This window comes from Arvicola amphibius, chromosome 8 (assembly GCF_903992535.2).
Source record: "Arvicola amphibius chromosome 8, mArvAmp1.2, whole genome shotgun sequence".
Lineage (NCBI taxonomy): Eukaryota > Metazoa > Chordata > Mammalia > Rodentia > Cricetidae > Arvicola > Arvicola amphibius.
The window spans coordinates 76,326,479-76,350,764 of record NC_052054.1 but is presented as its reverse complement, the minus strand read 5'-3'; the positions used below and the strand labels follow the sequence as shown (position 1 = coordinate 76,350,764).

General features: G+C 43.8%; 1 protein-coding gene across 1 annotated transcript; it reads right to left on the bottom strand.

The window, feature by feature from the left end:
• Positions 1–405: 405 nt before the first annotated feature.
• LOC119820577 (cytochrome P450 2B1) lies at positions 406–22,942 on the bottom strand. Its single transcript, XM_038339054.1, has 9 exons — positions 22,715–22,942; positions 12,696–12,858; positions 12,398–12,547; positions 10,479–10,639; positions 9,598–9,774; positions 9,016–9,157; positions 7,299–7,486; positions 6,969–7,110; positions 406–976 (listed from the first exon to the last, which is right to left on the bottom strand). Exons 1-9 carry the CDS (start codon positions 22,883–22,885, stop codon positions 795–797), a joined length of 1,476 nt encoding a protein of 491 aa, XP_038194982.1. The 5' UTR covers positions 22,886–22,942; the 3' UTR covers positions 406–794.
• Positions 22,943–24,286: the final 1,344 nt, after the last annotated feature.

The following is a 24,286-nucleotide window of genomic DNA, read 5'->3' as shown; positions in this document are numbered from 1 at the left end:
CTTCCACAAACCTGGCATGAATGTGATGGAGTTGCCAGTGAGAAGCCCTTCCGGAAAGAACCTTAGTTACCAGACAATCAAGAGGTCACATGTAAGAATAGCAGGGATGTCAGGGGACTGGGCACCATGGGGACTGCACTTGAGTGTTAACTTGACTGTATCAGGCATCAACTAAAACTCAGGCTGCTGGGTATCCTGTGAGGGTTTTCTTATTAGATTATTAGAAGCAGGAAGACCCACCCTAAATCTCGACCACACCTTCTGCTGCAGAACACATGAGAGAAGGTATTGTGCTTTTGCTAAGAAAGATCATGGCAAAAGCATGTGAAGGTATGTGACTATGGGCTGTGAAACACAGGAGCCTAGATAATACTATATGAAGTAAAAGACACCAGACACCAAAGATCACAGCTATGTGATTCTGTTTATGTGAACCATACATATTAGGCAAGTTCATAGACACAGAATTCAGACCATGTACAGAGTCCATTAGATTAGCTCATGGAGCACCAGAGGTATTACATGGGGACTGTGGCTGTTAGGAGCAATAGGGGACTGACTCAGTATGAGATGTGGTCTCCAGAAGTCTCTCTGTTCATACATCAAGCAAGGCATTGACTGATTTCTCCAATGCCATTCTCAGGGCAGAACACACTTCGGAGCTTTGCAGAAGCTGCAGTAAGGTGGAAGGGTTTGAGCAGTGACCTATGGCCTGATTTGCAGCAGGTCTCACAGAGGAAGAAATATGGGGCCATTCTCAACAGGAGTGGGGACCCCTGGCCACCTCAGACCACTCAACGGGCCAAGAAGCGGATCTGGTATGTTGGGGGCACTTTGCCGAAGCCACTCTCCTTGGGATTGAGGTCAATGTCCTTAGGAGCCATGCAACTGGACACAGAGAAGTTCTGGAGGATGGTGGTGAAGAAAAGGAACAATTCATTGCGGGCAATGCCTTCGCCAAGACAAATGCGCTTTCCTGTGGGCACAGAGATGAGCCATGTGAGACCCAGGGCAGTATATAGTTTTTGGACTGTCCCATTCCCTAAACCCAGACAACTCTCCCATTGCAATGAATAAGAATGAGTTTGATACTCGCCTGCAGTTCAAGTGAGAATGTTAAGAGATTCCCAAAATGTTAAAGAATTAGTTCAAGGGCCAGTGAGACTTCTTAGCATGGAAAGTCGCCTGCTATCAATCCTGATAACATGAGTTCAATCCTCTGGATCCACAAGTTAGAAAGAGAGAACCAACTCCCACAAGCTGTCCTCTGATATGAACACACCCATACCCACCATAGTGCACATATATATGCATACAACCATGTACACAAGGAGTAAATAAATCCTAACATGTGTCAATTTGTTGGGAATGTCTCATGGTCACTTCTGACAAATTTCTAGCTTTTATTAGATTATCAGAGTCCTTTGTTCCTGGACTGTAAGAAGCAACTTAGAGTAGGAAGGAAGTGTGTATAATGCAGCAGCTTTAATGTCCCTCCTTTCTCATGTGAGGGGACTGGTACCCATCTCATTGGCTGCCCTAAGGGTAAAAGTACTGTTTACAAAGACTCTTAGATTAACAACTGGATGTTGTTAAGGGTCCTATATGAGCCAGATATGGATGCACATGCCTGTAAAGGCAGCACTTGGGAGACCATGGCAGGAAGATGATGACTTCAGAACAGGCTGGACTACATAGCAAGATCTCTGTGTGTACATTCCTTCTGTCTCTCCTTCTCTAAACCCAAGAATGCTTATTAAAATGAAATCAAAAATCTCTGTCTCATGTCAGAAAAGCCACCTTCTATGAGTCAGAAAAAAACAAGTATTTATGGACTATTATATTACCACTAATCTCATAAACCTATGGTTTTATATTGACTCTTTAACAGCATTTCTTAAGGTATAAGATTTAGAAGATTAATACATACATTTAAACTTTTTGTCATGATATTAATGATCATATAGAGTACTAACTAATTCTAGAAAAAGGTTTTATCTACTCCCCTGTACATGGTTTCTCGTTTGAGTCTCTCTCAGTTTTCTGAAGTGAACCATGAGCACACCTAACAGCAGCCTGTGGAGTCTCCATAAACAGGGTAGGGCCCCAAAACTATGATTCCCAACACCACTAAGCTGAAAAACACCACCTAAAGATCCGCTTTGGACTACAACTGCTCAGAATAATTTTGAGGTGTCTAAATGAGATGATCCAGGCTACCAGACTACTCTAGCCAGGACTTGAGTCAAGTCCCACATTTCCCATGAACACAGTTGTTCAACAAATAACACATCTACCTCTCCCAGGACTTGACAATTAACCCAAATTTTTCTTTTCAGGATCCCCTAAAGATGCCATCACTCCCAAACAGCAGGAAGTAAATTTTAAAATACAATGCCTTCATTCCCAAGAGGAGGGGTGAGTGGTTTTTGGTCTTTCATTGGGTTATGGATATTTGTTATTGTTTGGGGGGGGTTGGTTACAAGTTGTTACTGGTAATGGTCAAAAAAAAAGATAAAGGAATTAGATTCAAGGTTCTTGTTTTGAAAGAAAAAAAGGAAGATATAGATATGATGGGATAAAAGGGTAGATTATTGAATCTACTCTCCAGCTAGGTCCATGGGCAGCTGAGGAGAGGGTGCCTGAACTGGCCTTCTCCCATAGACACACTGATAAATATCTTGCATATCACCATAGAACCTTCATCTGGCGATGGATGAGATAGAGACAGAGACCCACATTGGAGCACTGGACTAAGCTCCCAAGGTCCAGATGAAGAGCAGGAGGGAGAACATGAGCAAGGAAGTCAGGACCGCGAAGGGTGCATCCACCCACGGAGACTGTGGGACTGATCTACTGGGAGCTCACCAAGGCCAGCTGGACTGGGACTAAACGAGCATGTGATCAAACTGGACTCTCTGAATGTGGCTGACAATAAGGGCTGACAGAGAAGCCAATGATAATGATACCAGATTTTGATTCTTCTGCATGTACTGGCTTTTTGGAAGCCTAGTCCGTTTGGATGCACACCTTCCTAGACCTAGATGGAGGGGGGGCCTTGGACTTCCCACAGGGCAGGGCACCCTGACTTCTCTTAGGACTGGAGAGAGAGGGGGAGGAGGAGTGGGAGAGTGGGAGGGAAATGGGAGAAGGGAGGAGGTGGAAATTTTTGATAAACAAATAAATAAAAGAAAAAAGGGAAGATATAGATATGATAAGATAAAAAGGTAGATTACTGAATCTACTTTTTAAAAGCAACTACTAGTTTTAAATGTTTTACATTAGATTGGACTTTTGCATATTATATACAAATTTTGATACAAATTTGAGATTAATTTTGTTAGAACATACTGTACATACATTTCTACTCTCATTCAAGGTATCATACCTATACAATTTATTTAACAATGTAATGCAAATGTCTACTCCTTGAAAATTCTTTTTTTTTTTTTTTTTTTTTGGTTTTTCGAGACAGGGTTTCTCTGTGGCTTTGGAGCCTGTCCTGGAACTAGCTCTTGTAGACCAGGCTGGTCTCGAACTCACAGAGATCCGCCTGCCTCTGCCTCCCGAGTGCTGGGATTAAAGGTGTGTGCCACCACCGCCCGGCTCCTTGAAAATTCTTATTATCAACTGTTTAGTATAATAAGGAAATGCAGGTTAGTAGTTAATCACCTATTATAATCAAACTTGTAGTCACATTAGATATGTTTTCAAGGTCAAAGGCCGCTGAGACTAAGCTGCTTAGCATTTTAAAAAGTACTCTTGAAAAGAAAATGATTTCAGATATACAATAGTACAGATTCAGACATAAAAGACCTCTAAACGAGACACCATGTGTTTGAAAAATGTACATAGGCTTGGGAGAGAGAAGAAAAAGAGTAAAGAGACAGTAAATGTAAAATAAAAGAGTACAGACAGTCATAGATTAAAGGAATAAAGATAATAAAATAAATATTAAATTGTAGAAAAAGTAATAGAGTAAAACTAATAAGCTATGTAAAGATGGAAAATTCACAGAGTCTGGATTATGTATATTATTGTGTTTTCTTTGAATTTTTTGACTGTTAAAGAGATACATTACAAGAGACATTTCATTGTATGGGCTGCTAAACTAAACCAGCATATATACTTTAAAGGTATCTTGATTTCAAAATTTGGGTCAAAGGATGTGTTGCTTTGGAAAAGAGATTCTTCTTTTGTTTCTGCAGAGGATGAGAACCTGTGGACTCCTAGACTAATGTGGTTTAATGGACCAAGATCCTATGAAAGGTCACCTTGAACACCCCTCAAAAAATACTTTGCCCAATAAACAGCAGGAAGCAGTTTGGAGAGAACTACACCTATATCACTAAATGATTGTTTACAAATGTTTATTTACATTTAAAGGGGTATATGCTACAAGATCTGCATTGGTATGGATCTTGGTTTATTGATACAGATTTAAGGTCAATTTTGTTATACTGCGTATATGTATTTCTGCTCTTGATTAAGGTATTGTGTTTGTGTAGTCATTTTAAAATGTAATGTATAATTAAGAAATATGAGTTAATAGATAATCATCTGTAATAGTCAAGCTTGTAGTCATATTAGTTAGGTTTTCTAGATATATAGAGATATATTTCAGTTAGATAGGTCTTCTTCAAATCTTTCAGAAACCTTCAGAATATGGCATTTAAAGTGTTTTCATGACATTTCATGACAATGAGATACATCTGCCTCTGGCAGCACCAATCTACTTCAAGAGAAAGATGGGCATTGAAGAGGCTCCTTATGGAGTTGGGTGGCCATTTGGGAAAGAAACTGTTCATGCCTGGACTGCTTGATGGTATGCCATATGAACTGGACATGCAGGACCCACAGAAAAATGACTGCTAAAATTGCCTAAAGAAGGTGAGACAGTCCTTCAGGGTTCCTGCTTCATGACAGAATCTGCCAGACATTCTGCAGGACACACAAAAAAGTGACTAACAAACTGCTAATATAGGCGGAACTGTCTTTAAAATTTCCTGCTCCATGGAAAAGTCTGCTGGATACTATGAGCCTATAGGCAGATGATGGATGCCCCAATCGTACAGAAGAACTTTGGGTGACTGTCCAGGTAGCAAGATGTCTTTGTCAATTCTAGAGTTTTAGAAGTTGCTTACAATGCACTTCCTGTTTACTTTGGTAATATTAAATCCTTCTGGAGTCTTTGATAGAGTTGAAGAATTGATAGTTGTAGATTTCCTTAGTTATGATAAGAGATAAAGTAGATGTAAATATTGTAACTAATTCTTTCTTGATACCTGATTTGTTATATGTAATTTTATTACGTTAAAGTTGAAACCTTCCTTTTTATTTAAACAGAAAAGGAGAGGTGATGCGGGATTCCCCTCTGTATGCTGTGAATACCATTTGCTAATAAAGAAACTGCCTTAGGCCTGCACAGGGCAGAATAGACATAGGTGGGGAAAACTAAACTAAATGCTAGGAGAAAGAAGGTGGAAGAAGAGAAGCCATGGAGCTGCTATCAGAGACAGACACACAAAATCTTTACCTGTAAACCGGAGCCACATGGCGATACACAGACTAATGGATATGGGTTAAATTAAGATGTAAGGGTTAGTCAGTAATAAGCTAGAGCAAGCAGTGGTTTAATTAATACAGTTTCTGTGTGGTTATTTTGGGAGTCTGGGCAGCCAGGAAATGAACAAGCAGCCTCATAACAACACTACATGTCTACAACTCTGAAGATGAAACCTGAAAGGAGGCCATTGGACTGGACACAGCCAAGAGCAAGGCAGCAGACAGAGTGACTGAAGTCACTTGGACACTCAAAACTAGACTACTCTTAGCTGAGACATGGCTCAGCAGGAGAGCACTTGCCTAAAATCCCTCAGTGAGGGGATGAGGGCAGAGAGCAGGGAGGTTCAGCAACAGAGCATCTCCTAGAATGCACCAAGGAAAGGCTGGAGGTGGGGGCTCTTTCAAAGAGAACTTACTTAACACATACTCAGGCCTGGCTTCCACCCTTAGCATGAAGACGTGAGAGAAGGGGGACAACTAAAGGTTAAGGAATTCCTTCTAGATCCTCTCTTTCTCTAAAAGATAAGAAACCTGAACACAAAGTTTACTCGTTTGAATAGAGGCCATTCAACTGAATTAAATTTGGTCAGAGGCAGCTTCTGAACGCAACAAACTAAATAAACACAACAGGCAACCAAACTACATACTAACTTGAGATTATATTCTTACAGTGAAGAATAAATCTCAGTCACTCACAGCAGTTGACCTGCTCCAGGTTGCCAATGACCTCAGCATGGCTAAGTAAGGCCAAAGCAGAGCTGGCACCCATCAAGCTGTGTGTCCACGTCCAGCTCCCTCTAGTCTACAGACACCGTGTGCTGACACTGCTGGGAGCTGTAACTGAACTTTCTCTGGTTCAGGAGTTTGTCCATCATGAATGGGTTCTTGGCTCAAATAAATGGTAGTAATTTTGATGTTTCTTACAATTTAACAAGAGTATGCAAACAGAGACAAGCATGTCAAGACATGCCCTATCTCCCCAGTGCTCACAGCTAAAATCAATGCCTCCCCAGTGATCAAGACCCTACCCAGTTCATAGCAGTGTTCAAGACCCTACCCAGTTTATAGCAGTGTTCAAGACCCTACCCATTTCATAGCAGTGTTCAAGACCCTACCCAGTTCATAGCAGTGTTCAAGACCCTACCCAGTTCATAGCAGTGCTGCTGTTTCTTAAGAAAATGCATTTGCTCAGGTTCACAGGTTTATAAATACTTCCCCAAAGTCCTCCTGAGCAGGGCTCCTTTAGTTCAAGAGCCCCTAGTGGAACTGTAGCAAGGGTGAAAGGGATGATCCAGGCAAAGCAGCTGGAATAGACTCAGTAAACATAGACCTAGTCCTGACTGTGTCCTGGAGGGTGAGCCTGCCTTCTAGTGTCTGGGAAAGGAAGCACAGGTCTGTCTCACCGGTAGAGAAGGGCATAAAAGCTTCAATTTTCTTCAGAGCCCCATTGGCATCCAGGAAGTGGTCAGGGTTGAAGGTGTCTGGTTGTTCAAAGTACCGTGGGTCATGAAGAGCTGAACTCAGGATGGGGTACACTTCAGTGTTCTAGGAGACATTGTGAGAGAGAAAGATGTTAACATACCCTGACTCCCATATGCAGACAGTCATATTGCAATAAGATTATTGATTGTAATAAGAACTAGGGAATTCTAGGAAAACACAGTCTGGTACTAGGATTGAAGATAATACAGGAGGCTCAAGGCATAAAGATGTGGAGTCACAGCTGGTCTCACCTTGGGGAGGAGGTACCCTCGGAACAAAGTGTCTTTGTTGACTTTGTGCGGCACTCCAATCGGGATGAGATCTGAAAATCTCTGAATCTCGTGGATGACTGCATCTGTGTAAGGCATTTTGGTGCGATCATCAAGGTTGGGTGGGCGGTGTGAGCCAATCACCTGATCGATCTCTTTTTGGACTTTCTCTGCACAGAAAAGGGGAATAGTGGATTTACTTTGCCAGCTTTGTAGCAATGATATTTTATTCTATGAGCCAACAACCTAGGAAAGAGTACAGCAAGGAGACTCTCCTGAAAAACTCAGTGCACTTGAGGATACAAACAACTGTCCTGTTCTTAAGTGACTGTCTCTCTGTGCCCATGCTTAAAACTATATTAAAGCTCTTCTCCATGAGCCTCAACCCCATTTCAGTGGGGTTTTTAAAAAAAAAAGAAAAAAAAACATACAACAAAGGCTACTGCATAGGGAGACTTCGGAGAAGTCTTATTGATGCAAGAATGTAAAGAAGAAAAACAGTAAAAATTCTCATCTTTGCAAGGAAATGAATCATCTCTCTACACACACACACGCACACATGCACACATACATATACACATACACACACATACACAAACACACACTAGTACTCGCATATATGCCAAAACTTTACATGGAATGTTATATTAAGAACTGATGGAAGGGGGAGGAAGAGGGGAGGAGATGGAAATTCTTAATAAAAAAATGAGAAAAAAAATAAAAGTGCGCTCCACCACCAAAAAAATAAAAAAAAAAGAACTCAAGGCTGTATCTTCAGGAATAATATGGAGAAGTGGGTAGATTAGCAAATGATTCTATCAACAGATACATGCACAAATGGATACATAAGAAAATCAGTGGATCAATCACTTAATAAATGGACATATTCATGAGTTAATGAAACAGACAGACTAAACACTGGATTATGTATTCAACTTGCAAGTCAACAGGTGATTCAAAGAGTGGATAAATGAAGAAAGGGATAAGCAAGGGAAAGTTGAATTCAAAGGCCAGTTAGTGAAAGGATTAAGAAATGAAACCAGTTGATAGAAGAATAGATGTCTAAATAAATCAACCACAATTTATTCAGTCCTACAGATCAAAGGAAAAGCTAAGTTGGTTAATTATAATAAATGAATGAAATGGCTGGTTGGGGGTTAAAGGATCAATGAGTACACTAAAAATTAGACAGTGGATTGATACATGGCTGAGTGGGTGGGTACTAGATGTGTGTGTATTATTAATAAGTGTTTAGAGGTGGGTAGATAAAAGGATAGTTGAGTTAATACGTGTTTGGATAAATAGATGCTTAAATGGATGGGAAAATAAATGAAGGGATTGGTAGGTGACAGCTGGCTTGGTGGGTAGACAAATAGGTGACTGAATGAACAATAAGTAGATGGATGAAGAGTGCATGGATAGAAAGAGGAATGAAGAAATGAGTGTAAAGATAGAGGAAGGACGGATGGGTGGATGGGTGGGTGGGTGGATGGATCAATCTTTAAGTGGTAAGAGAAAACAATGAAAATAGACCTGCTGAGTGTTCATTCACACACCACTCACAGCTCTGCTTTAGGTTTGATGTAGACCAAAGCCTTCAGAGCTCCAGATATGAGAGGCCCGTGGCTCTCTCATCCACACAAATCTCCACAGCCAATAGGGAGCTAGAATATTCCCCAACTGGTTATTTGTGGCTCACCTGCAACATGGGGGTATTTGAGCATGAGCAGGAAGCCATAGCGGAGTGTGGTGCTGCTGGTCTCGGTGCCAGCAAAGAAGAGAGACAGCACGGAGATTATGAGGTTCTGGTGATGGAACTCCGTGTGTTGGTTGGACTTCTCCTGGTTCCAGAAGGGAGAGAGAAGGGAGGATCAGGGGTGTCTGGAGCCTTGCAGGGAGAGGCACACACATCCTGAGAACTGTTCTTCTGCCTCACATTATATGGACCACATGACATTTCTCAGTCCTTAATATTGCTTGATCTCTGTCTGTTCTGTCTTCTCTCTCTACTGTGCTCTCTGGTAGTTTAGTATGGTTTATCTCCCAGACTCTTTCTTAGAACCTCTGTGGTCTTTCCTTTTTTCTCTTGTCCTATGTTTCTTCCCCACCCTTCTTTCTCCCTATCACATTTTCTCCTCCTTTTATTTTCATCATTTTCCAGACACTTCTGTATCTCCTCCACTCCATTTCCTGTCTCTCCTCCCCATCCTCGCCCCCTTTTCCTCCGCTCACATCCCCAGCCTTCACTCTCAGCATCCCCTCTCATTCACGCAGGACTTACCTTCTCCATGCGTATAAGGTAGGTATCAATGAAGTCTCTAGGATTGCTGGGGTCCAAGGTTGCCTGGTGTTTCTCCACACTGTGACCAATGTAATCGAGAATTTCCTGCAGGTTTTTGGAGACTTGTATGTGTGTACCAGGAAAGTACTTCAGGAAGCCAGAGAAGAGCTCAAACACCTGCAAGAAAGAAGGGTCCAGGAAGTCTCAAGAAGCAAGCTATTCCTAGGTCCACACATTCCATGAGTCCCCGCCTTCTCTCCTTCTATCCTTGCCCCTTCCCTTCCTTTATCCTCCCCCACTCCTTTGCTCATCTTCTCTGTTCCTTCATTTCCCCTCTCATAAACATACACATACAGCATACTATAAGTCTGTCTCTCTGGATCTTTCTCCAATACTTGTTTTGTATTCTCTCTCTCTCTTTCCTAAGCCATTATTTTGTTGTAGCTGCCACTGCTGCTGTTGCTGCTACTGTTGTTTCAATTGGGGTTTCGTGCCTTTCAGACTATCCTTAAACTCAATACTTAATCCAAAGGTGACCTTGAACGCTGATCTCCCGTGTACTGGGATTGCATAGGTGTACCAGTCATACCTGGCTTATTTTGTGTAGACAACTCCTCTGTCCTCTTAGCTACAGCCAGAGTTCCATGTCTTCATTCTCTCAAGGTTGGATGGATCTATTTCTGCATCTGGGTCTCTCCACACTGATTAACAACATCCCTCCCTCCCTTTGTTCATTCCTACCTCCCTCCATCCCTCCAGGCCTCAAGATCCTTGCCTCTCCATGTTGCCTTTCTTCCAGCCCTAAGACACAGTCTTCTTCCCTCACAGAACAGCCTCTTTTCCCCTCTACCCTGGATGCTCCTCTCTTCCCACCCACTGACCTGGCTAGAGAATGAGCTGATGAGCGAGAAGGTCTGATAGAACAGGTCCAGCAGGCGCAGGAACTGGCGATCTTTGTAATCAAAGCGCTCTCCAAAGACAATGGAGCAGATGATGTTGGCTGTGATGCACTGGAAGAGGAAGGTGGGGTCCAGGGGGGCTCCTGGAGGATGAGGATGCACGATAAGAGACATGGCATCAAGAGGAACATTTGGCCTTGGCTCCATCTCAGTAAAGTTGTCCCCACCACTCACTACTCAATAACAACAGCTGATACCCCATTTGCACATATGATACACTAGGTCCTACACTCAAGATTACACACAGCATCTTACTTAATTTCCTCTCAACATTATACATAAGATGCAATGCTATTAGTACACACATAAACAGTCACTAACTTAAACAAAGTAACACAGCTACTCATGAGTGGGGCCAGGTCTGAGACCCAGGGAGCTGAGAAGGAGAGCATGCGTAAGTCAGTCTCTACCCTGTACCTCCTCCCAGGGCAACATTCTGACTCTGAGCTGAGAGCTAACTCCCACTGGCAGGAACGGTGCAGAGAAGGATTCAGGGGTTGCTTTATGGATTTAGAAGTCTATCATCTGCAAGTCTTCCTCCAGTTCTTCTATGATTCTAGGCTCTGTGGTGTTCCAAGTACCATCATCACCAGGAGCCTTTGAATTCCAGGTTCCATCATGGGCCCTCCTGGTAGGAGGGATGCATGGCAGTCCAGGAATATTGGCTCATTATTGTCCCTCTCTCTGGGTCTTGCCTGTTGCCCCTGATTCCTCTGCAGATCTTTCCCTTGTGTTTGTTGGTCTTTCTCTGCCTCTCTGATTTCCTATCTAAATGTCTTGCAGCATTTCTGTCTCTTCCTCTTTTCCCTCCCCCAGCTACTTTCCTCCCTGCTCTTTATCCATTGTGTTTTCTCTTCTGTTTGGTCCCTCTAGCTCTATCTCAGCTTCCTGGCCTCTGTCACCCTGCTTTCTCCTTCTTTCTTCTTAGTCTCTTGATTCCTTCTGCTCACTTCCAGCCTCTGCATGGGCAGCTCGGTGTCTCCTGAAAAATCTTAGGCAATGATAAACACCAACATGACAAAATAAGGTGCTAAAAACAGACCAGGTCACCACTATGCCCCTGTTAGAAAGTTTCTATAAGTATCCAGACATGCCTGTGACTGCCACAAAGTAAAAAACCCCATTGGGCCTCTTCGCTCACTGCCTGCCATACTCACCATGACATCCATAAGGAAGACACACAGTTCCCTGCTTCCATCACCTGCCTTGGACATGGATCGTGTTTTAAGGCTGTTTAATGTACTCAAGATGGTCTTGAATGCCATATAAAGTCAAAGATACCTCAGCATCTAAGCTCCTGCCTCCACCTCAGGTATACCAAGATGACCAGCATGCGGCACCATGCCAACATTGTGGTGTTAGGGACCAGACTGGGAACTGTGTTTGAGTTGGGAAGGCTGCTTCATGTCTGAGCTGCACCCACAGCATCAACTGCTTTTTCTCTTTGAGATAAGATTTCATGATGTAGCCAAACTGGCTTTGAATTTATGATCCTCCTGCCTCAGCCCCCTGAGTATTGGGATGACAGGCTTGTGCCATCATGCCAGACTAACACATAGTCTTAACCTAGGCGTTGATTTCCCTAAATGTAAGTATCAGCATGTGGGTCACTCAGTCTCAATCAAACACATGTGAGTTATTCTTGGAAATTATGAACTTTACATCTCTTTCCTGTATTTTTGTATTTCTTTACCCCCAACTCATCCTCTTGTGTGTGTGTGTGTGTGTGTGTGTGTGTGTATAAAACTTTCTCTGCCCATGTATGTCTAGTCTCTTTCTTTGGCTCTGCACTGAGGTCCCTGTGTCACCATCTTCCCTTCTGCCCATTCTCTGGGACTCACCCTGGGATTTCCTCAGCTCTTCCACCAGACACCGGGCCTCCTCCTGAATCCGCTCCTCCACACTCCGCTTCCCCATCCCAAAGTCTCTCATGGTGGCCAGAGAGAATCGCCGAAGGGCCTTCCAACGTTCCCCATTGGCAAAGACCACACCTAAGAACATAGGGGAAGGATAAGTGAGTTACAGAGGAAGTTCACAGAGACCTGGGTCCTCCCCACCCCTTGCCCTTCCTTCTATCATATTCTCCTCTCTCTGTGCCCATTCACCAGTCCACCTCATCCCAAACTTTGAGACTCCTACCATAGTCTTTGAAGATTGGTTGAACCACAGCAATTGTCCCCCGGCCAGAGAAAGCCTCAGCTTGGTCCACCAGAGCCTCCCTTATGGCCTCTGTCCCATACAACATGACCACGGGCCTCGGTCCCAGGTGCACTGTGAACACGTCTCCATATTTTTCTTGAAGCTGCCAAGCATAAGGGCACCAGAGTTGTGGTTAGTCAGTGCATTGTTGTTACACTGTGAAAACACCTAGACACAGACAGGTAAATAGGTACCCCTCTGCTGGCCACCTTTCCTCTTCTGAGGACCTAGCAATTTCAAGATTAATCCACCACCACGAAGGTCTGCATTGATGTTGGGTGTTGTGAGCAATACATTACAGTATAACTGTAGATGTGGGGCTCATGTTATAAGCTCAGTACTGGGGGAGTAAATGAGGTGAATTAGGAATTCAAGATCATCTCTGGCTGCTGTTGAGCTGAGCCTGGGGCTACATGAAATCTTGTCTCAGGCTGGAGAGATGGCTCAGAGGTTAAAAGCACCGCCTGCTCTTCCAAAGGTCCTCAGTTCAATTCCCAGCAACCACATGGTGTGGCTCACAACCATCTGTAATGAGATCTGGTGCCCCTCTTCTGGCCTGCAGGCAGAGCACTGAGAATACTGTATACATAATAAATAAATTAATTAATTAAAAAATCTTGTCTCAAAAAAATAAACAAGATATAGATATGATCTAGGAAAGCTGAGTGATGAATTGATGCTATAACGGACTCAGCAATAAATTTGTTTAAGAAATACTAAGTTGCAGAAGGTAGGGTTTAACTCAAGCAGTGCTGCTGCCTCTAAGATGACTCAGTGATATGTGGTTAAACTAACCAGACTTGTTAGAAAATGTACGAAAATAGTTGCACCTTGAATATAATTGTAGTTTAGATTTGCTGCAGTTTGGGCTTCTGAGAATGTATTTTTTTAAATATTTGTTTGTTAAAGATGTTGGGTATTAGGCTCCATTCCCATATCAGAGAACAAGGCTCTGCTGGGCAGTTCAAAGGTGGGTAACAACCACCATTAAGTGCTGGTTCTCTTATCAGAAAGAGTATAATTCTGCCAGGAGGAAAGATGACCTGGATGTGGTGGTCTGAATAATAATGGCCCCCATAGGTTCATATGTTTGAATGCTTGGTCACCAGGGAGTCACTATTTGAAAAGATTAGAAGGATTGGGAGGTATGGCATTGTTGGAGGAAGGATTGGGAGGTATGGCATTGTTGGAGGAAGTGTGTCACTGGGGGTAAGCTTTGAGATTTTAAAAACCCATGCTAAGCCCAGAGTTTCTCTCTCTGCCTACAGATCAGGATGCAGCTCTCAGCTACTGATCCAGAATCAACCATGCCTGCTTTCATGGTCCTGCCATGATGATAATGTACTAAACCTCTAAGACTATAATCAACCCCCAATAAATGCTTTCTTACAAGAGCTGTCTTGGTCATGCTGTCTCTTCACAGCAATAGAACAGTGACTGAGACACAAGGAACATGATTCCAAAGGAACAACAATGGTCAGCTTTAAAAGAGGTGGTGACAATATCTCTGCTATAAATCTTCACTTATCCAAAATGGCCAGATTTACAGTTTTTGTCTCTGTAAAACATGTTTAACTGCTCAAAGTCTGATGGAACCTAAAAGATATTTACAGATGACAGCACATGCAGATTGCTTGTGTTCAAGATCTACAGAAGCTATTAAAAAGATCACATTGAGGCAAATTTCTCTAGGATGTTGGCAAGAACCAGCTATGTATTACTAAAGAACTTTTTTCCTTATTTCTAGAGTGTTTGGAATAAATTATCATTGATGAGATGAGGAGACTTAACCTGCTACTTCAGACATAGATATAGATGTAGACACAGATATGGATATGATATGAATATAAATACAGATACAGATCCTTGCCCATACACCTTCAGTTTGGACAGCTCTGGAATCTCAATCAAGAGCCATGCTTCCTGTGACCCAGCTTCAACCTGTTCAATACCTCCTGACAACATTCAAGAGAATTGTTTTGACTCATTCACTGGGTACATGGGAAGGGGAGGTCATGATCCCTGGTGATGATCTTGAATGTGAGTCATGACTACAGTGTGGGCTGTTGGGAAAATACCTAGCAACGCAACCATCAGGGCATCTACAGGGAATTGGTTCCAGGAATATGACAAACATCCAGAGCTGAGAGCCCTAGAGGAGCATGGTGTTGTGTTTGCAAATAACCCTCCCTCATCTTCCTGTAAACTTTACTTTCCCAAGATTGCACTGGAGCTAATAGAAATGAAAAACTATGAAAACGGTCAGTGCCTGATGTTATTTATGAAATAATGCTAAGAAAAAACTCTATACATGTGTGATTTACAGGTATTTGTGTTTTGAGACAGGATCTTGCTGTGTAGGCCACGCTGAGCTGGGACTCTATGTAGCTTAAGTTATCTCAAATTTGTCATTCTCCTGCCTCAGACTCTCAAGTGCTGGAGTGACAAGTGTGAGCCACACCTGAATGCATTTCTTCTAAGTATTTTCAATCCACAGCTGGTTGAATCTGTGAGTGAAGACTCTGCCTTTATCGAGAATCAGCTATAATTTTTGAAGCTGAGTATAAGCATACAGAGAAACTTCACTTCCAAGTGCTTATACTACAGCAAAAATATATACACTTATTCACCAAATGAATGAACCAGATTATTCCTAGAAGGAAGACTTCTTAATCGAACATTCCACAGAACAAACAGTGGTGAGTCCACACCAGGGAATCTTGTCCATCGATGAAATAAAAATCTGCCTATCAGATCAATGATAGAAATAATCACCAACTTAATGTTGGCATGAAAACAACTTCTGATTACATTTGCTGTTATCTCAATGAAGTTTGAGCACAGGTGATGTCAACATGCTGAGACAGAATTATGAGAAGATAGTAACTACAGGGAATAAAACAGGGACTAGAAAGGTTAAGAACCACTGTTTCAGAGTGATGATCAACTTCAACAATATCATAGCTCAAAAGTGAAAACTGGGATGACTGAAGAGATGACTCAGGGGCTAAGATCTCATACAGAAGACCTGGGTTTGGTTCCCAGCACCCACATAGTAGCTCAGAACTATCTTTAACTCCACTTCCAGTGGATCTAATGCCCTCTTTTGACCTCTGCAGGCACCAGGCATACGCATAATACACAAACATATGTACAGGTGAAACACTCACACATAAAATAAAAACAAATCTAGAAGAAATCGTTTTAAGGTACAACTGAAGCTGGAGAGGTGGCTTGGAGCACTTGCTGCTATACTATACCTAGTTATAAGCCTGGTGTCCCAAGTACACCTGCAACCCCAGCTCAAAGTGGAGGTGGGAGACAGGAGGATGGTGGGGCTTGCTGGTTTCCAGCCTAGCTGAGAGAATGGCAGACCCAGGTCAAGGGAGAGACCCTGCCCCAAAGGAATAGACAGAGAATGATAGAGGACAACCAGTGCCCCCATCTGGCCTCCAAGGAGTAGGTTCAGTCATCCACACACAAAGTACACACACACACTCAGACGCACAGTGATGATGATGATGATGATGATGATGATGATAATAATAATAATAATTTACACTTATTTCCAAATCCTAGGCAGTCACTTTCAGAACTTCCTCTACCATAGGACCTGCCTCCTCTTCTGAGTCCTGACTCAGAAAATCATGGTTCTTCCGAAACTCCTTTCTATCCTTTGTTCTTTCAGATACTGGCCAAAGACCGGGCATGTTTCCCCTAATGTTCTGAGTTTTCCCTCTTTTTCTGAGGCCTTCCCACTCATTTTTCACCATGTGGCTGCTTACAAATGGCATAGATTCCTCTGTTTCTCTCACCCATGGCATAGATTCCTCTGTTTCTCTCACCCATCTTCCTCTTTCAGCAGACTTGCCTGCCCTGGTGCTGTGAATCTCAAACTCTAATGAGACTTCACTTGAGTTCCCCCCAAGTCTGGTTTATGTGAATAAGATGTGACTCCAATCTTGAATAAAAAGAATTAAAAAAATATCCTAATATGTACTGCCACATTTACACTAATAAAATAAAATAAAATTATCCAAGTTAAAAAAAAAAAAGATGTGACTCCAAAGAAGTTCCTGTGAGGATAAAACAGGTGGTCACCTCCAGGACCTGTGAGGAAACCCAAGCACGGTCTCTAGCCAGAGCACTTGAAAATAAATCCCAGGTTCATCGCACTTGAATCAGGCCTCAGAGGCCACACTTAAAAGCCTGTTGAGGATCCCAGTGAGCAGACACAGACAAATGTTCTTGTGAACCTACCGAGGGAGTATAATGGATTTCGTATGAGTGTTATGCCTGCATGTACGTAAGCGCGTCACATTAGTGCAGTGCCCTCAGATGGCAGAAGAGGGAGCCAGATCCCCTGGAACTGGAGTTACAGATGGTTGTGAGCCATTTATTTTGGGTTCTGGGAATCAAAACCAGGTCTTCTAAGCAGCAGTCAGTGCTCTTAACTGCTGAGCCATCTCTCTACCACCACTACCCCCGCCCATGTCCTTCTTGTGTCTTCTCCTAAATGAACATTTCTTCCCAGAGCTACATGTGACTGATGCCAGTCACTGATCCCTGATCCACTGATCCACTGATCCCTGTGGAACAGCTTTGGAAATGTTCCATCACCAAATTTCAGCCCATCTCCCAAATTATTTTAGAGACACTATTCTTAAGAGGAGAGTTAAGGAGCCTAAAAATCAGTTTAAAATAAACTCCACTCTTATCTCTTATCCATCCTCCCTTCTCTCTCCTCCCTCTGGTCCTGAGAGGAGACATGATATTCTTACCTGCTCCAAACATTGACTCCACCCTTAAGAGTTAATTCATCTGGGCCTATCAATCACCCAGCCAAGAGACAAACCCTGGGAAAAGCTGATTCATAAACCATGATAAGGATAAGGGAGGAATCATCATTCCCTTATTGTGCTAGTGTGCTTCTCCTTCCCTGACCTTGGTGCGGCCACTTGCAGAACTTCTGTCAGCAGTTTTTCTAGTACTTACTCGGAAAATCATGCCTCTTTTGTTGTGCTGTGAAATAATCCTTCTGTGTACACTGTGTAAATATATGTCACTGTGATTGGCTTAATAAACACAATAGCTGACTGGCCAATCACTGAACAGGATACAGTTAGGCTGGAAAGTCAAACTGAGAATGATGGACTGAGGAAGGACAGAGTCAGACGAGTTGCCACCCAGATGCCGAGGGAAGAGAAGATGAATGTGCTATGCTAATAAAGGTACCACCACATGGCAGAGCATAAATAAGGAACATGGGTTCGGGAGGCAGAGGCAGGCGGATCTCTGTGAGTTCGAGACCAGCCTGGTCTACAAGAGCTAGTTCCAGGACAGGCTCCAAAGCCGCAGAGAAACCCTGTCTCGAAAAACCAAAAAACCAAAAAAAAAAAAAAAAAAAAAAAAAAAAAAAAAAAAAAAAAAAAAAAAAAAAATAAAAGCTAGTTAATAATAAGCCTGAGCTACTGGCCAAACATTTATTAATTAGTTAATATAACTGTGTGGTAATTTGGAAGCAGCTGCTGGTGCAGAAAAACTCCACGTGCACTGTTGGAAGGCCTTGCTGGTCAGAGGCTGCAGTCTACCATGGCTTGGCAGCTCTCTCCAAGCTTGGCAACATAGAGGCCTCCCTCCCTAATGAGACTTTCTGTTCTCTACCTGCCCTTATTTGGAGAAGGGCTCAAGGCCTGGATGTTGGATTTACCTCTTGTGTGACCCTTGGCATAGTTCCCTGCTAGAGCTCTCCTGCCTGCTGACCATATGGTAACCAGACACTGTGCAGGGAGCTTGGCCAGAGGACCATACTCCACATATGGTAACTAGGATTTGCACTAGGAGCTTCATGATAAACACTTGAGCTGTCTCCCCGAGAGCTCTCAAACTGTCCGACCCTGTTCACTCACTTTTGCTCCCTCCCACTTTGTAGACCAGCAGCCAATGATCCCAAAGAAGGAAAGAGAGTCACACTTGTCCTTCTCTTTTCTTTTTAGTCTCTTTTCTGGATCTCTAACAAAGGCTGGGTGTGCTTTCCCTAGCACTCTGTGCCTACTCTCTCTCTCCCTGGTGCTATACTGCCCTACCCTCTTTCACTGTGTGGCAGCCTACAAACAGCAAGACTTCCCTTTTCCTATCCATCTTCTAACTCCGGCAGCTGCCAAGATTCACAACTTGCCTGCCTTGCTATTTCCCTCTCAAATGCTAATAAAATTGTCCTTGAGCTTCAAAAGAGTTTAAAAAAATAAAGACTCAGAAAGGCAGTTGAATATTTAGTCCAAATGTTGGCAGTTACTGGAGGCCACAGCTTGGGTTTGTTTCTCTACTCCTGGCCAACAGTATTTCATCATACTTGAGATGTCAATCTCAATAACACACGTGATAAAAGCCCACACTCACTTCCAGCAACACAGCTGCCTGGGAGAGTAGGCCTATTTCTTTAGCCACAACTAAAGCTTCCAGAGAACATTCCAGACTGCATACCAGCAAACCCAGCAAAAGCAAGCAATTTGGAATTGAACTGGAACTCACAGAGCTGACATGGACTTTAGCACCTGAATTTGAGTCAGGCTCCAAACTTATCTACAACCCATTTGAGAGAGCTGAGCGGGTTGCATCTGCGGTTCACCATGGGATATCACTACCACTTGGCTTCCAGAGCCATCTATCTGGGGCTGCCATTTTCTTCTTGCCTTTTCCATGTTATATGCCTTGAACATGGTTAAAGTGTCCTCTGTGGTTCCTGTGTTGGAAGCTTGGTCCCCGATGTTGTGTGTTGAGAGGTGGCAGAGCCCTCAGGAACTAGAGCCTAGTGAGAGGCATTGGGTCTTCAGGGCAGATCCACAGAATAGGTTAATGCTGGTCTCATAAAAAGGGCTGGATTCTTAGATAATGGATTATTATAAAACAAGGCTACTACATGTGGTTAGCCCCTTCTGCAAGTGACAGATTCTCTTTTCTCCTCTCCACCATGTTGTGACACATAAGAGGGGTTCCCACCAGAGCCTGGATAAAAGAAGTGCTTGATCTTAGAATATCTGCTCATGATTATAAGCTAAATAAACCACCTTGTTTTTAATTCTCATTTAACTTTCATTGTGTGTGTATGTCTGCATGTGTCTGTGTTTCTGTTTGTGTGTGTCTGTGTGTCTGTCTGTGTGTGTCTGTGTCTGTGTGAGTATCTGTGAGAGTCTGTGTGTCTTGTGTTATGTGTGTGTGTCTGTATCTCTGTGTGAGTCTGTGTGTGTGTTATGTGTGTGTGTCTGTATGTCTGTGTTAGTCTGTGTGTTGCGTTATGTGTGTGTATGTATGTGTTTGTGTGTGTCTGTGTATGTCTGTATATGTGAGCCCGGCGGTACTCCCAGAGGTTAGAGGAAAACATCAAATCCTCTCGAGAACTGGAGTGACAGGCAGTAGTTAGCTGTCAGATATGGGTTCAGGGAATCAAACTGGGTCCTCTGGAAAAGCAGCAAGCATTCTTAACCACTGAGCCATCATTCCAGACACATAAACCTCTTTATTTTATAAAAGACTGAGCCTCTTTTCTATTGTTACAACAAAGGTTTCAATCCAGCCATTCCTCCCCATGACCCCAGAACTGAGCACTTACCTCTCCTCCATTACGTCAGGTTCTCATTCACCTGGGACTATTTCTCCCTCTCCTGTCCCCCTGTGCCCCTCAGGAACAGCTTCTCTCCCCATTTATTCTCCTTCCAGAGAGTCTTCAGGAATCTCATCAGATCCTGTCTTTTATGCAGACCCTTATGGACCTTCAGATGACCTTAAAACTCAATTGGGGGCGGGGCTGGAAGGATGACTTGTTATTTAAAAGCACGTGCTGTTCTTGCAGAGGACCAGGGTTCGGTTCCCAGCACCCACATGGCACTCATACCATCTGTAACTCATTTCCGGGGATCCCATACCCTTTAGAGCACCAACTATGCACATGGTTCACATGCATACGTGGAAGCAACATGCATAAACATAAAATAAAACTTAGGGAGGCAAACCATTTTGCTTTGGCAGTGTTCTGTATCACCCAGGTGAACAGGTAATTTATCTAATTAACATATCTCAAACCAGGCCATCAGGTATCAGGGATGCAGCTCTACTCCCCAACCTACCACTATGATGCTATGTGGTGAAACATGGGACTCCTTATCATTCAAAATATGTAGTTAGAAAGGAAAACAGCCATCACATTACAGCTGGGAGAGGCCCTAATTTCCCACCGGCTATACATTTCTTAGACTCTGTGTGATGGTATGTTTTTACCTTTTTTTATTTTTAAAACAATCTTATTTTACATACCAATCCCAGTTCCCTCTCTCTCCCATCCTTCTACTCCCCCCATCTTCTCCCCACCCCACCCCTCATCCACTCTGCAGAGAAGGTGAGGCCTCCCATTGGGAGTCAACAAGGTCTGTCACATGTGTTCGTATCTTAATGATGTGAACTGTTCCCATGTAGCTGAAGAGATGGCCCAGAGATTAAGAGCACTGGATGCTCTTCCAGAAGTCCTGAGTTTGGTTCCCAGCAGATCTGGTGCTCTCTTCTGGCCTGCAGGCATGCATGCAGGCACAGAACACTATATACATAATGAATAACTCATTGGAAAAAAACAGTCTCTGCAGGGAAAAGATGCAGCGTGGTCACACTATGACAGGATGCTACCGCACCTCACTGTGGGTCTGTGGGCAGTTAGTGGTACTGGGGATAGGTGTCAATTTCGTTAGTGTTGTAGTCACTCGTGAGATGATCATGGTCCAGTAAATAGACCCCACCCGTGCTTAGGCAGGGGTCAGCACCTTGCCTTTTCCACACCAGCCTTCCCAAATGAACCTAGAGCCTAGAAAGCATCCTGCCTCTTCATGCTAACTGATCTCCAAGCAGTAAGTCACACATGAGACCATTCTGAATAACGCTAATTAAACTCAGTGGGGGAAAACAGAAGGATATCAAAGTAGGAAGGGTCTTATTGGCAAAATGAAGGGTTCCTGTGGGAGAAAGAGGGAGGAGAGTGAAAAAGGGGGCCACAGGTGACCGAGATCCAGTATACGCATATGTTAAATTGTCAAAGGATTTTTAAAAATAAAATCAATAGGGTGTTGACTTGGGCTTTCCAATGTGTGGGTGGCACATGTTCCAAACACACATGTCAGGGTAGGGTGACACACACTTGTCATTCCATTCAGGAGGCTAAGGCAGGAAACTATTAGTTGGATGCCAACCTAAAAGACACAGGGAGACCATGTCCCAAAATATAAATTAAAATAACTAAATTTACCATAGATGGGGAGATCTTTTAGAATCCAGGGGGTAACAAACACAAGGTTCATGAGGGAGATCTCCACAGCCATAGGGAGGGACAAAGGAGTGGGATCTACAGTCACTGCTTCAGCTCCCTCATGGGAGGTAGAACCACAGATGCCAACTCATTATTAGTATGCAAGTGGAGATTAATCAAACATGAAATCCTGAGTGTGAAGCATCAATGCGGAGCCTGGTAAATACAGTACTAGCTGCTGGAATAAACTGATAAGCACTCCCTACCCGCCCCTCCTCCCGCCCCTCTTCTCCTCCCCTTTGTCCCTGAACACCTCAAGCTAATCTTTGCTCTCTTTTGTTGGCAGGAGCAAAGCCTGTTGTTGACGCCTCTGGTATTGTTCTTTCTCTTCTGGAACAGACAAGCCCCACAGAGTGAAATTCTACACGCTTACACCTCAACACCTGGACCCCTTTCACACTCCAAGCACAGTTCCCCACACAATTCCAACACAGCGAGGACGCGCCTGTCGATCTGAGCACCATCCGTCACCAATCAGCATCTCACCTTCCACTCAGCGACCGTCCCACCTGAGGTTATGGCCTGGAAGGAGTCCCTTGTTCATCCCGCTGAGTGATCTCCAGGAGCAAACATGGGGCTAAGCCACAGGGCACAGCTCCTGTGTGTGTCTCACCTGTGTGAAGGAGTTGAGGAGGCCTCCTCTGTCCATCTGCAGGAGGTTCCCCAAGAGGGGCAGGGGACGGGGTCCTGGTGGAAGGTGACCACGAGCCTTTGGGTAGCCCCTGACCAGGAGCAGTAAGAAGCCCACGAGGAGAGCGAGGAGGAGCAGGACACTGGGCTCCATGGTCCTGGTCTGAGCACCGTCCACTCCACTGCACACTCCAGCAGGACTTTTATGCTGAACCTGGCCTTCTACCCAGTTATGTAACTTCAGCTGTTCCCGCCTCCTGTCTCATCACTGTCCCCGAGTGTGAGCACCCATACTTCCTGCTTGGGCTGTCAATGACCTGCTCACTCCCTCTTTCCTTACCCCCACCCTGGATGTTGGCAAGGACATCATGAAAACGGATACACAGGACATTGGGAACAATGCATCTCGGTTTCTGGGGGTAAGTATACACAAGTCAGTTCAGTTCTGTCTGCTTATTTACTCAGGCATGAACCTGTGTGTGTGCACTGTGCATATTTTTATATCTTAAAGGTCATTTCTAATATGAATGTGCAGCTGTGTGTTTCTGTGTTTGAGTCTAGGTGTGCTTGCTAGTCTACTCTTGCATGTCCAAGGTGTGTTTGCATGTATAATCTTCAGTTATAGAGGCCTTTCTGTATGTTCTTAGCTTCATATGTAAATGTGTTCACATTTAAGTGAGTAGTGTTGCATGGTCCTGTGCGTGTCTCTGTGTGTCTCTGCAGTCCCCAGCCAGAGTCTTTGAGGGGCTGCAGATGTGATTTCTCCAGAGACCCCATTGCATTCTCTGGCCTGTGACAGCCACAGATGGGAGAAAAAGAAGAAGAGTGAAGGAGAGGGAAGGAGAGGCAAGAGTTTCAGGAGTCTGGGCTGGAGAGATGGCTCAGAGGTTAAGAGCATTGCCTGCCCTTCCAAAGGTCCTGAGTTCAATTCCCAGCAGCCACATGGTGGCTCACAACCATCTGTAATGAGGTCTGGTGCCCTCTTCCGGCCTGGAGACATACACACAGACAGAATACTGTATACATAATAAATATATAAATAAATATTTAAAGAAAAAAGTTTCAGGAGTGGGAAGGCTCGGGAATGAGGAGGAGAGAGAGGCCAAAACCTGGCAGAGGAGCAGTTGAGGCCCATGGGTGTCTAGACTGGCAAGCTTTTATGTCAACTTGATACAAGCTAGTGTCATTTGAGAGGAGGGAACTTCAGCTGAGAAAATGCATCCTTAAAGTGACACCATGGGAAGCCTGTTGGGCAATTTCTTACTTACTGATTGACATGGAGGGCCCAACCCACCATAGGCAGTGCCACCCCTGAGCTGATGGTCCTGGGTTCTATAAGAAGGTGGATTGAGCAAGCTATGAGGAGCAAGGCAGTAAGCAGCACCCTCCATGGTCTCTGTATCGGCTCCTGCCTCCAGGTTCTGGCCCTGACCTCCCTGGACGATGAACTGTAAAGTGGGAAAGTGAGCAGAATAAACCCTTTCCTCCTCAAGTGGCTTCCAGTCATGGTGTTTTGTCACAGAAATAGAAACCCTAACTAAAAGAGTCTCTGATG